Source organism: Triturus cristatus, chromosome 12, assembly GCF_964204655.1.
Source record: "Triturus cristatus chromosome 12, aTriCri1.1, whole genome shotgun sequence".
In the NCBI taxonomy this organism is placed as follows: domain Eukaryota; kingdom Metazoa; phylum Chordata; class Amphibia; order Caudata; family Salamandridae; genus Triturus; species Triturus cristatus.
In genome coordinates, this window is record NC_140595.1 from 168,627,803 (window position 1) to 168,645,049 (window position 17,247).

Below are 17,247 nucleotides of genomic sequence, written 5' to 3' on the forward strand. Positions count from 1 at the left end.
TCACGGAGAGCCTGCCATACACCATACATCCGCTGATGTGGAAGTCCCACGCCATGTCAAGACAATGTTAACCGTATGTGTCCGAGGGCAGTGTCACACACATTGATGCCATCATCACAATCCACTATCCCATCACTGATGACTGACAACCAGGCAGCCCATCTATTCAGGTGTACCCAGCTGCATGTCGTGTCCCATGGGGATGCCACATGTCTGCAGAGGAACCAAACCCCGACCGGGGCAGTGTGCACACATCGTGAACAACTGCCACACCCAATACACCCCAGATGCATCCCTTACCCCATGGAGACTTCCAAACGTGTCCGTGCCTGTAACGCTGAGTCAGCCCACGATGTCATGTCCATGAGGAATAGCAGTGCCACAACAATGCAACCAGCAAACGGCATGCGCAGGTACCTGGGGAAGAGAGACACACAAGAAGTCAGCCACAAAAAGCACAGCCACTTGCATGTGCAGTTACTCGACACATGTATGGATGACAACATGCTAGGTCACAATTATGACTGGGGAAATACTACCATCACTGCCACCATCACTCCAGTGACACACCCACACACACCTCTGACCCACGTGCCATACATGCAGGTGGAGACACACATCACAACGCATGCCACACGGGGACCAATGCGTGCACACTCAGACCCTGGTACTCACCACTAAGCAAAGAAGTCGCGTATGAGCCGAGTCCGGATGTCCTCTTGCGGCTCCACATCCTCCACATCACTAGCCCCATTGCCAAGCCCTTCGTCCTCCACGGGTGGATGGTCCTCGTCATGTTGATTCAGGATGAGTGGCACAGCTCTTTCAACTGCCATGTTGTGCAGCATGCAGCAGACCATGAAGATCTTGCAGACCTTCGCCGGGGCATAAGGGAGTGCACCGCCGGTCTTGTGGAGGCACCGGAATCGGCTCTTCAGCATGCCAAACGTCCTCTCTATCACTCGCCTTGTCCGGCCATGGGCGGTGTTATAGCGGAGCTGGGCCGGCGTGATGGGGTTGCGGAGAGGTGTCAGCAGCCAAGGCATGTTGGGATAGCCAGCGTCCCCTACATGGGAAGCACATGGACATCGTTAGAACTGGTGTAGCGGTCGTGCTGGTCGGCTATACAGAATACAGGACAGACAGACTGTACCCACCAACAACACATGCCCGTTCGTTGCGCAGCTGCATCATCATATCAGGCATCCCGCTACGCCTCATGATGTAGGCATCGTGTGCTGATCCTGGGAAACGAGCACAGACATGTGAAATCACCATATTGGACAGACACACCACAAGGGCATTGATGGAGTGGTAGTGCTTCCGATTGCGGTACGCCACCTCCCGTGAGTGTGGTGGTACCAAACCTACATGTGTCCCATCTATGGACCCAATGACATGGGGCATCCCTCCCAGGGCATAGAATCCACGCTTGACCTCAGTCATCTGTTCAGGGGTTGGGAACTTGATGAAGTCATCCAGGTGAATCAACATGGCCTCCAAGAAATCATGCAGCACACCGCTGAACATGCTCTGGGACATGCCACCAACATGAGCTATGGTATTTTGGAAGGTACCCGTGGCCAGAAAATGTAGGGCAGCCATTACCTTCAGCTGGGGTGTCAGTGCCGTAGGATACCTGTGCTGCGGTTGCAGGTGTGGTGCCAGTCTCGCCGTCAGCTCCAGAATCAACGGTTGGGTGAAGCGGTAGAGCCGGATCCTGTCATTCTCCTGCATGGTAGCCAAGTCTGGAATTCTTCGGGCAACAGGAGGCGCTCTGCAGTAATTTGGAAGTGACAAGGAAGAGTGAGTGCACTACGAGAACAACTCATGTCTACTGAGCACATGTAAATCTGGCAATACACACATGCCACATAGGGAGTCAGGCATGTGCTACATGCCCAGGACACGTATGGATGCAAGGTGACACTCCTTCCAAGACCCAGCTACACACGGTGATTGAGAACCTCCCCATGCCACGCCATGGAAATAGCTGTGTCCCAGTGCAAGTGCACTGCCCGACGCAAGACAGGAGTGACATACACCCACACATCAGCAGAAGTGTGATGCCGATTGCAGAGACTGGTAGCGGAACACTGGAGCCACAGGTCACATGACATTACACTAGTCCAGCCCACACACCTTGCCATGAAGGTGCACATGTCATGACTCACCACACATTCCTTGTGAGTTTGCTGACATGGCCTTGTCACGCTACTCCGTGTCCCATGCATACATGTGCACCTCACATCCGATAACACATGTGGCATGGTGTTGGGAACAGTGTGCAATGACAATCTACACACAGCCACATGTTGGTTGCTGCAACGGCTGCAGCTTTTGAGGGTGCTACAACATCAACCTGATGTAAATCCCGGACACATATATGACATAGTCACATTGTGCACTGTGGGTAGTGACAAGTCATGTGTCATGACCCCTGTACCGGGCATCATGGGACACTTCCGTGTGTTGGTGTCCGTGCCATGCCAGTGACGCTCACCCCAAGTGCGCAGTCCCACATGCACACATGTCAAAGGAGTCAAGGGCATGCCTGGCACACATTGCACCCTCACACAGTACACATGTACACATCTCATCATACATCTGGTGCCTTCTCCACTCAGGAGGCATGTTCCACATCACAGCCTGTGACACCTGTGCCCCACACATGTAGTAATGCACAGACGATGCCTTGATGTCCATTCCTGGACAAGTATGTCCATCCATGGACAAGTATGTCCGCCCTATTCCTACATGTGTGTCGCCTATCACCACAGTGATGTGTAAAAACCGCCGTACTGCTGCTGAGAGGGCCTGTGCATGTTCCCAAATCACTGTGGGAGTGCTGCCGTATGTGTACCCATCGTGATGGCGAGCATACAGGCATTTGTACGGTCCGTAGCACTACAGGTACGCATACGCGTGCAGACCCATAGTGATAGTGAGCGTAGATGCGTGTGTACGTTCCGTACCACTACGGGTACGCATACGCGTGCAGACCCATAGTGATAGTGAGCGTAGATGCGTGTGTACGGCCCTATCACTATGGGTCTGCACGCGTATGCGTACCCGTAGTGGTACGGACCGTACACACGCATGTACGCTCACTATCACTATGGGTCTGCACGCGTATGCGTACCCGTAGTGGTACGGACCGTACACACGCATGTACGCTCACTATCACTATGGGTCTGCACGCGTATGCGTACCCGTAGTGGTACGGAACGTACACACGCATCTACGCTCACTATCACTATGGGTCTGCACGCGTATGCGTACCCGTAGTGCTACGGACCGTACACACGCATGTACGCTCACTATCACTATGGGTCTGCACGCGTATGCGTACCCGTAGTGGTACGGACCGTACACACGCATGTACGCTCACTATCACTATGGGTCTGCACGCGTATGCGTACCCGTAGTGCTACGGACCGTACACACGCATGTACGCTCACTATCACTATGGGTCTGCACGCGTATGCGTACCCGTAGTGGTACGGACCGTACACACGCATGTACGCTCTCTATCACTATGGGTCTGCACGCGTATGCGTACCCGTAGTGGTACGGACCGTACACTCGCATGTACGCTCACTATCACTAGGAGTACGCATACGCGTGCAGACCCATAGTGATATAGAGCGTACATGCGTGTGTACGGTCCGTAACACTACGGGTACGCATACGCGTGCAGACCCATAGTGATAGAGAGCGTACATGCGTGTGTACGGTCCGTAACACTACGGGTACGCATACGCGTGCAGACCCATAGTGATAGAGAGCGTACATGCGTGTGTACGGTCCGTAACACTACGGGTACGCATACGCGTGCAGACCCATAGTGATGGAGAGCGTAGGCATGCATGTACGGGCCGTTGCCATGCATTTGGGGTGCCCTAGGGCCCCGAAACGCACCGTACCTGTGTGTGATGCTCCAAATTACATAGGGGACAAGTATTAAGGCCTACATGCATGCTGGTTGTCATGGAGACCAAGTTCAAAATTCGAAATTGTTCTGGAAGGTGCACAGCAGAAGTCAGTTGGAATTCTTCTACTTTGTTGCAATGTGTTTGTGGGGCTGACATCATGCAGGAGAATGAAACCGATAGAGAACCCACAGACTGCTAGGTTTGAAGGGATTGGTGGAAACATAGGATGCAAATGTGAGTGACCAATCACTCTGTACTCCTGTGCATGAGACTGGGCAGAAGGGCACATATAAGGCAGCCAGGTCCCATGAGGGAGCACTTGCCTGCACATCTTTGCATTCGTCGACCCAGCTGCTGCTACTGATTCCCTGGAACCATGTCAAGGGCTGTGGAGAGGACACAGCCATTCACCCTGGAGGAGAACATGGCTCTGCTGGATGTGATCCTCCCACAGTACTCCATGCTGTATGGGCGACCAGGGTATCAGGTGAGTGCATAGGCCACTGCCACAGACTGTCCCTATGTTGTGACTGTGACTTCTGCCATTGCGTCCAGGTGTAACACACATGCCATGTACTGTCGGGGGGGTCCCAGGGGGGGGGTGCCTGATGTCTCCCAGCAGTGCCCTGAGACAGGAGGGGTGGGGGCCTATCACTCCCAGCAGTGCCCTGAGACAGGAGGGGTGGGGGCCTATCACTCACAGCAGTGCCCTGAGACAGGAGGGGTGGGGGCCTATCACTCACAGCAGTGCCCTGAGACAGGAGGGGTGGGGGCCTATCACTCACAGCAGTGCCCTGAGACAGGAGGGGTGGGGGCCTATCACTCACAGCAGTGCCCTGAGACAGGAGGGGTGGGGGCCTATCACTCACAGCAGTGCCCTGAGACAGGAGGGGTGGGTGTGATGCACAGTGTGAGCCTTGATCATTGATTGTGACATTGCCATCATTCCACCTGTGTACCCACTGTGGCACGTACTGCTTTTTCCCTCACCAGGGGATGATGTCCCTATGACAAAGGTGCAATGCGTTGGCTGCATGACATGCCTTGTTGTAACCAGCTAATTTGTACCCATATGTCTCTCTGTGACATGTGGCTGGTGTATTGATGTGGTGTCACTTGTTCCTCCTCACAGGTAGGCGCCACTGCCAAGGAGCAGATCTGGCTGACCGCCGTCAGTGCCGTGAGGGGTGTGGATGGTCGGAGGCGGAGCCTGCCCCAGGTGAGGAAACGCTGGCAGGATATCCGGTGCTGGACGCGGAGGATTGCACGGCTCCTGCTGGGGGACTCACCTGAGAGCCACAAGAACCGCGGCCGCCGCCGTCTGAGCCACCTCCACAGGCGTGTGCTGCCGGTGGTCTTTCCAGACCTGGAGAGGCGCTTACAGGCGATGCAGCAGCCGGAAGGGGGTAGGTACATGTGTGTTTGTTGTGTGTCACCGGCATTTGTAAGGGCACAGTAGCATGAATTCACTGGCAGGGTTTAAAGGTGCTGTGCAGATCCTGTTTGCCCCAGTATAGCGCTGTGCCCCTGCCACCCTTCCCCTCCTTGCAATGTGTTCCCTGGTCTGTGTGTAGTCACTCCTTCACAAGGTAATGTAGGCTGGCGCTTTGTCCACGAGAACAATGACTGTAGCATCATGTGTGGGGGTGGTGTGTAACAGGTTGTGGGACCTTGCCTGTGCACTGTCAAGTTCACTGCATGTGGGTTCCATGTCAGTTGGCACTGATGCTGACTCCAGACATGGGAGTTGGTCTCTCATGTGTCATGCCTTACAGCGCGCATGTCCTATGTAGTGGCCTGTGACATGATGTGCATGAGTGTGCGATACACATATTGCAGGGATGGTGACGTGTGTTGCAGTCATTACCATTCAGTAGCATGTAGTTGTGTGCCCACTACTGTCCCCTGGGGCAGCTCTTCCTCAGTGGTGTATGTGTCATCATAAACGTGGCCAATCTCAGTGTCTACAGCGTAGGTTGTGCTCTGTGCCATTGTCCCCTGTCACCATGTATATTGACGTGCTATTTTGTACAGGTGTCCACTGTGCAGCCTGACCTGATTGTCCTTCTTCATACTCACAGTTGCCAGTGCCTGTGTGTCTTGTTATACTCATCTGAGGATGGGCACTGGTACCTCATTATTTGTACAGGCGCACCTTGGCTGTTTGGCGTCCAATCTTGCTTTTTGCCTGCCCCTGTGTGTATCACCCAGACTATGAGATGTTGGTGCCACCTGTGTCTCAACAATTTGCCTCGTGTAGGGTCTTGTTGGGGCGGGCAATGCCTATGTGTCAAATCCTGATTTCCACTTGCTGGGTCTGGGCAGTGTGTGATGTGTCTGGACACACACGCAATGTGCAGTGACCGAGTCATGTTGGGCATGTTTTCAGCATTACCTATGCAGCATGTGTCTCAAGTTCATGGATATGGTCATCGGTATTTTCGCCAACGCTGTGTGGTGCAGATGCAGTGCTGGATTGTCCCCAGGGCCTGGGTGCTATGACAGACTCCGTTTCCTGTCTTTAGCTATTGTCTCATGCTCTCCATGGTATTTCAGTGGCATGGTGGCTCAACCAACTGTGTGTTTCATGCCCTACATCGGTACCCTGTTCAGTAGATGTTAGGGATCTTCCTTTTCAGGCTATGCAATGTTACCTATGTAGATTGGACTCATGTGACAGATGTGTACAGGTGTCTGATTAATTTCTGTCTCTCCACCCTGCCCACAGCATCGTCGGGGGACACAGAGGGAGACATGGACACAGACCAGGCGGAGGGACCGAGCACCAGTGCCAGCCGTGACATCGGGTCTGGCACATCGAGTGGGACAGAGGCGGAGGAGAGTGTGGCCGAGGACCTGTCGACTGGCACATCAGACTACGAAGCTGACAGGTCCGAGGAGGATGTCTCCGAGTGGGCGGAGGCTGCACCAGCAGCTGACAGCGGAACAACACCTCGCACCGCCCCCTCAGTTTCCATCAGCCGCCTCCCACTTGCTCGTGTCCCTTCCCAGCGTGCCCGGTCACAGCATGTCTCCTTCCTGCCAGGCACCGCACCCCCTGCCCCTGTCTCCACTGCTGCCGCCAATGCAGAGTCTGTGGACATCCAGCGGCAACTGCAGGTTGGTCAGGCTGCGATCCTTAATGTCCTCCATGCCCACGGCAAAACCCTCACCAACATCGAGGCTTTCTTGGAGGGCATTCATTCATCGCAGGCTGACCAACGCAACTTGCTGAGGTCCATAGACTCCACACTGACTGCAGCAGTGGGTCTCCTGCAGCGCGACCTCCCCCCACCTACCCCTGCCCCATCCACACTTCCCACTCTCATGCCTGTCCCACGTACACCCAGACGTCGGCATGCACCCACATCAACGGACACGGGCACCACACCAGCAGGGAAGGTCCACCGCACTCCTCCTGACACGCACACACAGGGTGAGGTAGGCACACCCACTGGGTCGGGGGGCAAACGTGTGACACGCAGCCATAGTGGGAGTCCGCATTCCACCCAGTCCACTCCCTCCAAATCCCCTCCCCTCAGCTCTCCTGGCCACATCTCCCCCAAGGACTCCTTCATGGCCGCTCTGTCCCTGAGCCCCACGGTTACACCACCACGCAAGCGGTCAAGGAGGTCCCCGGTCAGGGTGGTTGAGTCTCCCCCCCTGTCTCCACCCTCCCCCAGTGGCGCTGCGACCCATCCCTCTGACCCCCCCCCCTCCTTGGGGCCTGAGGTCCCTTCGGGTGCAGGGGACTCCCTGGAGGACCTTGCAAAGGTGTGTAGTGCCATCCTGGCCTCCGCCTTTGGCCCTGCCCCACCCCCTGTGGTGGAGTCCTCCATCCCTGCACCCACAACGCCGCCCCTTTGCCCTGATGTCCCTGCGGTGCATGTTGCTTCCCCCCCCCTGATGCCCTCACCAGTGTGGAAGACGATGCCATTTGACTGTGCAGGCAAGGTAGGGGACACGCATCCCACTGTGTCCCCCATCCAGCTGAGAATCATTGACTGCCCTATGGGCTTTGTGAAGATTGAACTGCCTGCGATCCACGGACATTGTGCTCATGCTGAATAAAGCTTAATTTTTTTTTCATTATCACACTACTGCTATGCTGGTATTGGTGTTGGTGGGGCTGCTACATGGTTTTGGGTGGTGTGTAAGGGTTTGGGTGTGTGGGATGTGTAGTAGTGTACTGCTCATTGGTGGGACCCTGGGATCTGTGTGCCATCACAAGGTGTTGGCTAACTTTCTTTGTTCATGTAAGCAGTTACTGCATGGTGCACTTGTCCCAGGGTGTATTCCTTCCTCTGTGTACCCAGCTTTCTTCCCTGCAGGGTGTTCCCAATGTTTAGCGCAGAGCTGTGTCTACATGAGCTGTGTGTGTGACGGAGCCCTTCTACTTTGGCCATGCATGCAGGGCCATGTCTCCACCTGCAACAATCGTGGCATCCTTGGTGATCACTGTACTTGTGTGTGGAGTCTGTTGACATGAGTTCATGGGGACATGTTCCCTTGTAGCCAGTATGCATGTGGATAATTCTGGCCTCACACACATGTGTTACACCACTCCTGTCTCAGGGCACTGCTGGGAGGACTCCACACACACCCCTCCTGTCTCAGGGCACTGCTGGGAGGACTCTGCACCCACCCCTCCTGTCTCAGGGCACTGCTGGGAGTGATAGGCACCCACCCCTCCTGTCTCAGGGCACTGCTGGGAGGACTCTGCACACACCCCTCCTGTCTCAGGGCACTGCTGGGTGGACTCTGCACAAACACCTCCGATTTCAGGATATGTACGCTTGGAACATACACGGTGGGGGTACGCTCAATGCATTCGAGGTGAGGGTACGAGTCTACTTACACTGGTGTGGTGGGGGTACGCTCCATGCATACGCGGGTGGGGGTACGGGTCGTACTTACACTGTTGGGCTGGGGGGTACGCTCCATGCATACGCGGGTGGGGGTACGGGTCGTACTTACACTGTTGGGCTGGGGGGTACGCTCCTTGCATACGCGGGTGAGGGTTCGAGTCGTACTTACACTGTTGGCATGGGGGGTACGCTCCATCAATACGCGGGTGGGGGTACGGGTCGTACTTACACTGTTGGGCTGGGGGGTACGCTCCATGCATACGCGGGTGGGGGTACGGGTCGTACTTACACTGTTGGGCTGGGGGGTACGCTCCTTGCATACGCGGGTGAGGGTTCGAGTCGTACTTACACTGTTGGCATGGGGGGTACGCTCCATGCATACGCGGGTGGGGGTACGGGTCGTACTTACACTGTTGGGCTGGGGGGTACGCTCCATGCATACGAGGGTGGGGGTACGGGTCGTACTTACACTGTTGGCATGGGGGGTACGCTCCATGCATACGCGGGTGAGGGTACGGGTCGAACTTACACTGTTGGGGTGGGGGTACGCTCCGTACGTCCGCGGGTGGGGGTACGGGTCATACTAACACTGTTGGCATGGGGGGTACGCTCCTTGCATACGCGGGTGGGGGTACGGGTCGTACTTACACTGTTGGGCTGGGGGGTACGCTCCTTGCATACGGGGGTGAGGGTTTGCGTCGTACTTGCACTGTTGGCATGGGGGGTACGCTCCATGCATACGCGGGTGGGGGTACGGGTCGTACTTGCACTGTTGGGCTGGGGGGTACGCTCCTTGCATACGGGGTGGGGGTAGGGTCCGTACATATCCGTCCCCACGCTATGTGATGTTTGTGCGGCCCGTACCCAGGCCTTTGCCACGTGGGTGCGATCCGTCCCGCCATTGTTGGGGTGACGTGTGTGGGCGTGGTCCGACTCGTACCCACGCTCTTCAGGTGTGGGTACGGGACGTACCTGTCTGGTTGTGTTGCCGGTTCGCGTGGTGACGGACTTCCGTTGTGGCGGTCGCTGGCTTATCAGGACACGCCCCCACCCCCTCGTGGTGACCAGGGCATGGGAGTCAGGTATGTCCAGGCCATGTGTGGTGTGTGACTTATGTGGTTGTTTTGTGGCCTGCCCTGGTCGTGCCACCCCCACCCCACCCCACCCCACTTTCCCCCCTCCCTTAGTTATTCTGACCTTCTGCGGCGTCTGCGTCGTAACCTGTAGAGGAGGTGTACTGCTATGAGGGCAGGGATGACTCGTAGGTTTGGGTCCATGTCTGTCCGTCGCGTACTGGTACTCCTTGCTCGCGTCGTCCTGTCGCGTACGGGTCCTCCTTGATCGCGTCGTCCTGTCGCGTACGGGTCCTCCTTGGTGGCGTCGTCCTGTGTGTCCGTCACGTACTGGTCCTCCTTGTTCGCGTCGTCGTCTGTCCGTCGCGTACTGGTGGTCCTTGTTCGCGTCGTCCTGATTTCCCGGCAGTTTTTGGCTGCCGCAAAATATTCACCGTGCGGGGTGACGTCGGTGCGAATCGTGATTCCTGGGTCGTGAATGGCTGGCTGCGAGCGTCCCGACGTCAGGTCGGCGCTTTCCCGGATCGCATTGGTAGGTGTTTTTTTGTTCGGTCGGGCTTTTTTACGATTCGTACGGTAATGGTGTACCCGTGCGAATCGTAATTCCTTGTTTGTGAAAATTGACGACCGGGTACGCGTCGGGCGGAGATTGTGCTCCGTCCGACGGTTCGTACCCGGTTTTTGCAGGATCGTGATCGGCACCTATATGCGTGTGTAAACTGTCGGGTAATTTTAAGGCGTAATTTGGACGTAGAGAAAGGTTTAGTTAATGGTGCAATGAGTAAAGTGGTGGATTTTGTGAATTATCAGAAAAAAGAAGGAATTGAATTTTTAAAAATTAAATTTGATCAGATTGATGAAGTTAAAGAAATTGGTTGTTGTTCAGTTCGTTTTTTACTTGTTAAAGATTTATATGTCCGTAGGAAACAATTTCCATTTTCTCTGGCATACGCAGTGACTATTCATAAATCTCAAGGATTAAGTGTAGACAGTGCATTGGTGAACATTGGATCTACCGTATTTAAAGAGGGTATGGCATATGTTGCTTTGTCACGAGTCAGAACATTATCTGGTTTGTTTTTGATTGATTTTGATGAGACGAAGGTTACTGCAGATGCAAACTGTGTAAAAAAGTATAATAGGTTAAGAAGGGTGTATGCTCCCAATTTAGGTCAATTTCCTGTATTTGAAAAGTGTGTGGTTGGTCGAAAAAGAAGGTTTGAGAATATCTGTACTGAAGATGTCAAGAAGGGAAAAGAACAAGATAATGTTGTGATTGCAGGTTAAAAGAAATTGGACACTGTTGAAGAGATTGTTGGTTATCAGTTTGAAAATAGTTCAGGTGTCAACTGCTATGCTAATATAGTGGTCAATGTTGTTTTTTATCTGGAAGGTTTGCGAGAACAAATTATGCAGAATCGGCAAAAAAGATTTTGTTCTCTGTTGCATTCTGTTTATGAAAAATTGACAACAGATACAAGTAAAATACAATATGTTTCAGATGTTCGTAGTGTTTTGGATGTGTGTTCTGGTTCTACACAATTTTCACAAAATATCCAACAAGATGCTCAGGAATTTTTAATGTATATGCTTACCATTTTTGAAAATGAAGGTGTAGAAATAGAAAATATTTTTGGCCTTTCTTACAAATCGGAACATCATTGTGAAAATTGCATGTATACATGTAGCACCAATGTAGACACTGAGAGATTTCTGTATTTAACATTACCAGACTGTAAATCAGTGTCTTTCAATAAATTAGTTTAAGGTGCAAATCAAAACATGGAGTGTAGCCAATGTAAATCAGAAATGTTATCCACATTATTCTTAATAAAATATGGAAAATACATAATTTTAATGATGCAACGTTGTACAGCTGACGGAAGAAAATTGGATACTTTAATAAAGCAATTTGTAGCAGCACACTATCAATATCAGGAAGGACTTTTGTAGCAATTGCCAATAATTTTCCATGATGGTCCTTCCACCACATCTGGACATTACACTGCCTATCTAAAATGTGACAAAGGCTGGACACTTTGTAATGATTCTCAGTTGGGTTTTAAACAACGTTTGCCTAGGGAATTACAAAATTCCTATCTAATATTTTTAAAGTCAAAGTTTTAGGAAGATAATTCATTCTCTGAGGAATTTATTATTATAATTTAATAGGACTACCATTGGACAATTTACATAAAGAAGGAGTGCAAAAATACCATTTGGCCTCAAGGAAAGGTATATTTTTGAATTATGGACTTTTTGGTGGTCACTGATTCGGTGAATATTTTAAAGCAGCAATATTTACAGTTTTTATAAATTAAAGTTATAAAATTTTGTAAGCCGTAAGCATTTCATATATGTGTGATTTGTATTTTCTGGTATTTTACTGAGAATAGCATGTTGGTTTTTTTTAACAATCTTTCTGATTGTTTTTTTTTTGCCCGCTGTTAAGTGATGAGTACGATTGAAATCACTATTTCTAGTGAAATTCAATATATTCTGATAACAGCAAAAAAGGCAAACAAATTACTTTGTGGAAAATATGCTGTGTTGTAAAAAATATATTATTACATGTTATAATTTTTTTTTCTTTTCTTTCACAGATCCAAATTTTAAAATAAGCAATTTATATCAATTTAGATTGCAATGAAAATCTGAAAAAAATGTATAACATTTTGTATTCCTATTACTGTGAAGGTAAGTTTAACTAAGTCTCAATATGCAGACTGAGGAGGTCTGCAAGAAGCTACAAAGTTGAAACACGTTTCTAAAAACACTCTGTTTATACCTATGTAGTTTTGAAATCTGACCATAATCAGATATCATGTGACCTGCAAAAAAAGAGATTTGAGTGGTTCATAATATTTCCCATTGTACCTATTGAAGGACCGCAATCATTTCAATCATTCTTCTTTGAACATCTTTGCAGACAAAACTCTGTGCTTACCTTCTATCATTCGCAAGGAATTTTAAAACCGGAAATATGTCACTTTTTGTAACATAGTTATTGCGCAAGACATTCTTTCATATTTACAAAGAGAGGAAAAGGCACTCTGTGTACTTTTTCTACTCCATGTAAATACAACCTCATCATACACACCACTTTGGGTTGAAAGGGTGTTCTATAAGTGTTGTTGTGCATGATTGCACTGAATACTCACAGAACAAGACACATCTCTAGATTTATCAGAAATCATCAATCTCGATATGTGTGTGAATGCTGCACCATTCTAAAATTGGTGTAGGAAAGCACAACAAGGAGAATTGTTTTCATTTCTCCACATTTTTATATCTTCAATGCATGCTAAAATGTTCAGCATACATTGAAGGAGAAAAATGCATTTTCTCATTGTTTTTTTGCAGGAAGGTGTGTCTTCCTGCAGAAAAACAAACAGCATATGACACAGATATCCTTGCACTATGGTGCAAGGGTGCCTGTGTCACCACATGGCTGCAGTTTAAGCAGCCGTGCAGAGAGAAGCCTAGATTTGCAACATATTTATGTACATATGTTGCATCCCTGTGCTTCGGAAGTACTACAGCACACTGCAGTTAAAGAGGTTACTGTGTGATGCTGCAGCACTTCCTCATAGTTCTGCACTTATACATTCACCATATGAACTAATGCATTCATTCAGTCAATTCCGTACTACACATACTGTTACAATCTTAGTATAAGTATCTTGAGTTGGTATGTTCCACCCTCCCCGTCGCTGTTCCGCGAATGGTATGACCCTGGGGAGTTGAACTTAGAATGTTCATGCTGTTGTTGTCAGTGCTGTGAGAGCGGATGGTCAGAATAAAGACTTATGACTCACCTACCTGAGTTGCAGTTTCTTTGAAATTCAACACTAGCGACGAGCTGTGAAGGGGGCAGCTGGCCATCTCCCCTCTGTATATTCTCTCTGAGCAGAAGATAGATTGTGGCACCACATCAGGAAATTACTTCTACACCGTCTTGGTTGTCACGCATCTGGCGGGTGCTGTGCTGCGATTGTCCAGGCAAGCGCTGGTATTGATTGAAGTTATTGGATCTGTGGTGAAGTAGCAGACCAAAGGACACCCTGTGGGCACGTTCAAACGTCGTGAATGACAGGTGTCTGTGGAGTCAGCAAGTCAGCTGACAACGGAGTTCGCAGTCGGACCCTCTCTGTTTCTGACGGGAGCCCATTGGGAGATCGTGTGGTCCCGGAGAGAGGTACGTGTAAGTGCCAGGTCCCTGTCTGAATCCAGCTGCAGTGGTCCGGACCTACGGATAAAGTGTTTTTCCGTTCTGTGGAGAGCGCAAGAGGGGCAGCCGTGTCGCGGATGGTGTTCTCTGCGGTGGGCTGGTGTTCCTGACAAAGCGGTCGTCCTGTGAGGCAATTTCCTCTCAGAGGAGCCGGCGCGCCAGCTCCTGAGGGCCGTGCTGCTACGCGGGAAGTTTGAGGTAGCCTGCGTCCGGCGCTCCAGCTGCGTGTGGGCCGCCTGTTTCGTTCTTCACAGGAAAAATGAATGCGTCGCAGGCTGTGGCGTTCCAGTGAAGTTACTTGGCGAAGCCTGCTCAAAATTTGTTACTGGACGTCGCCTGCATCACAGAGGTAGTGAGTGTACCGAGGAGAGTTCACGCTACAGGTTTGGTGTTACAGCGAAGGGGACAGTCGGGTCACCTACATGTGGGGGACATGACAGGATTTGACGCAGCCAAGTAAGATTTTTTGGGGACACCTTTGTGAACGCTGAGAACTATTGGGGGTTAGCGGTTTTCTGGTAGTGAATCTTGTGGACCTCACGTGAAGGCTTACCTGGGGTAATCCTAAGAGGTATCTCTAGTTCTGCGCCCCTGCAGTGATTTTAGCTGGAGTGAGTTTTCCTGTCTGTGAAACTCTTACGCAGTCTATTTACCATGGGCACGCCAGGCATGAGTCAACCCCCGTCCTTTTTAAATGACTGTGGGGATCCAGAAATTCACTGGAAAGATTGGGCTAAGCTTTTCGAATCGTATTTAATTGCCATGGGTGGTGAAAAGTTTTCAGCATTGCGAAACCAGCACATTCTTCTGCATAATTTGGGCGTTCATGGGCGCAAAGTATACGAAACTCTTCCTGAACCTGAATTGGAGGATGAAGATGACTGTGATGTGTTTGATGTCACATTGATGAAACTTGAAACACATTTTGGAGATAAGATTACCGTAGTTTTGGAGCGGCATAAGTTTTTCAGCAGAGTACAAGGGAAGTGTGAGTCGATCAGTAACTACATTGCAGCTCTAAGGGGTCTTACTCAGCTATGTGAGTTTGGGGATCTAAATGACTCACTCATACGTGACCAACTAGTTAGGTGTACAAACAATAGCAGGGTACAAGAAAAACTTCTGGCAAAAAATCCAACCTTGAAGGATGCAGTGGCGATTGCTCAATCTATTGAACATACCGCGAAATGTGTAAAAGAAATGAAAGTTAGAGATGAAGTAGTAGCATCAGTACAGGTGGAGGAGCAGAGTAAGGATGTGTTCAAGTTGTCAGACAAATGGAGCAGTAAAGATGCTCAAGTCCCTAAATCAAACAAGGAAATGCATAATTTAAAATGTTTTAGATGTGGCAGTAGTAACCATCTTGCGAATAACCCAAATTGTACAGCTAGAAGTGTCTTATGTAAAAAATGTGATAGGAGAGGGCATCTAGCAAGGGTGTGCAGAGAAGGGATAAGCAACACCGTTAGTGTGGTTAATACTTGTGAGGAATCTCATGCTAAGTATATTTTCCAAGTGAAAAGTACCGCTGCGGGTGGAAAACAGAACTATCCTAAATGTATTGTACTATTCAATAACAGACCGCTAGAAGTTTTTGCGGATTCGTGTTCTCCTTTCACGTTAGTAAATGTGCACGATTTTGAGGAGTCACTGGGTGGGTCTAGAGATGTATTAGAGTCTCCTGATATCACACCAGAAGGATACACGAGAGATCCCATTCCCCTGGTGGGCATGTTGAATAGTCAAATTGATTTCAGAGGAAGGACCACAGTGGGGAATGTGTACATCGTAGAGCATGGTGCCAATCTTCTTGGATGGCAACATCAAAGAGAGCTGGGAATTATTTTAGATCCCAACTAAGAAAATCAGGTCATTATGGTTGACAGATCCAGTAGCGAGAAAGATCTACAGGTTATGTTCCCTAAACTTTTCACTGAGAAGCTGGGCAGGTTGCGGGATTTCCAGCATAAAATTAAAATCAGGCAGGGTGCCAAACCGGTGGTTCACAAAACACGGTCAGTACCTTTCCACCTTAGAGAGACACTTAAGATGGAGCTAGATAAACTGTGTGAAATAGGTGTCATACAACCTATTGGGGCTACAGAGTGGCTTGCGCCCTTGGTTTTGGCATCTAAGGGTAATGTTAAAGGTATTCGCCTATGTGTGGACCTTCGCTCCTTAAATGAAAATATTTGGGTAGAGAGATTTCCTCTCCCCAATATAAATGAGATGATGAGTACTATGGGCAAGGCCTGTTTTTTTCAGTAATCGATCTGTCCAGGGCCTACCATCAGGTGGAGCTGCATCCTGAGTCGAGACCGTTGACGGCATTCACTTCGCCTTTTGGGGCATTTATGTTTGTAAGGATGCCATTCGGACTCGCCTCAGCGGCCTCAGTCTTTCAGAAAATAATGCAGCAGGTGCTTAAGGGTGTTAAGAACACTCTCTGTTTCCAAGACGACATTCTAATGTATGGGGAGACAGAGGAAGAACATAACGCCACCCTCAATGCAGAGTGTCATAGACTATCTGATGCAGGGTTAACGGTACAGCTAGACAAGTGTAAGATTAAGGTCACGTCAGTCGACTATCTGGGGCACACCATCTCCAAAGATGGGTTTAGACCCAAGCACAGCTTAATTCAGGCAGTCAGGGATGCCCCGCATCCAACGAACAAGGAGGAGCTAAAATCATTCCTTGGCTTGGTGGAGTACATGTCTAAATTTGTCAGAAACTTTGCTGATTTGTGCGTTGGTTTACGTGATCTTCTGAAGAAGAGCACTGCATTTGTTTGGGAGAAAGAACACAGTGAAATGGTTGAGGTGATAAAACAACGCATTTTGGATTCACCAGCACTGGGATCCTTTGATCCCAAAAGGAGAACCATTTTAACCACTGATGCATCAAGCAAGGGATTGGGGGCTATGTTATCCCAAAAAGGAGAAGGGGAAGAAAGAGTCATAGCGTTTGCATCCCGCACCTTGAGTGAGTCAGAACGCAACTACTCAGTCATTGAAAGGGAGGCGTTGGCTTGCTTTTGGGCGGTACATCATTTAAAAAATTTTTTGGGGGGAACAAAGTTTACTATTCACACGGACCACAAACCCCTAACTTTTATGTTTTCGCCTAGACATGCATAA

General features: G+C 50.0%; 1 protein-coding gene across 1 annotated transcript in view; it reads left to right on the forward strand.

Annotated features, from left to right (window-relative positions):
• Positions 1-13,924, forward strand: part of LOC146772994 (uncharacterized) — a 29,892-nt gene extending 15,968 nt beyond the window's left edge. The window contains exon 3 of the mRNA XM_085637045.1: positions 13,790-13,924. Within this exon, the coding sequence (XP_085493171.1) occupies positions 13,790-13,924 (135 nt within the window). The remainder of the gene's footprint in view (positions 1-13,789) is intronic.
• The last annotated feature ends 3,323 nt before the right edge of the window (positions 13,925-17,247 follow it).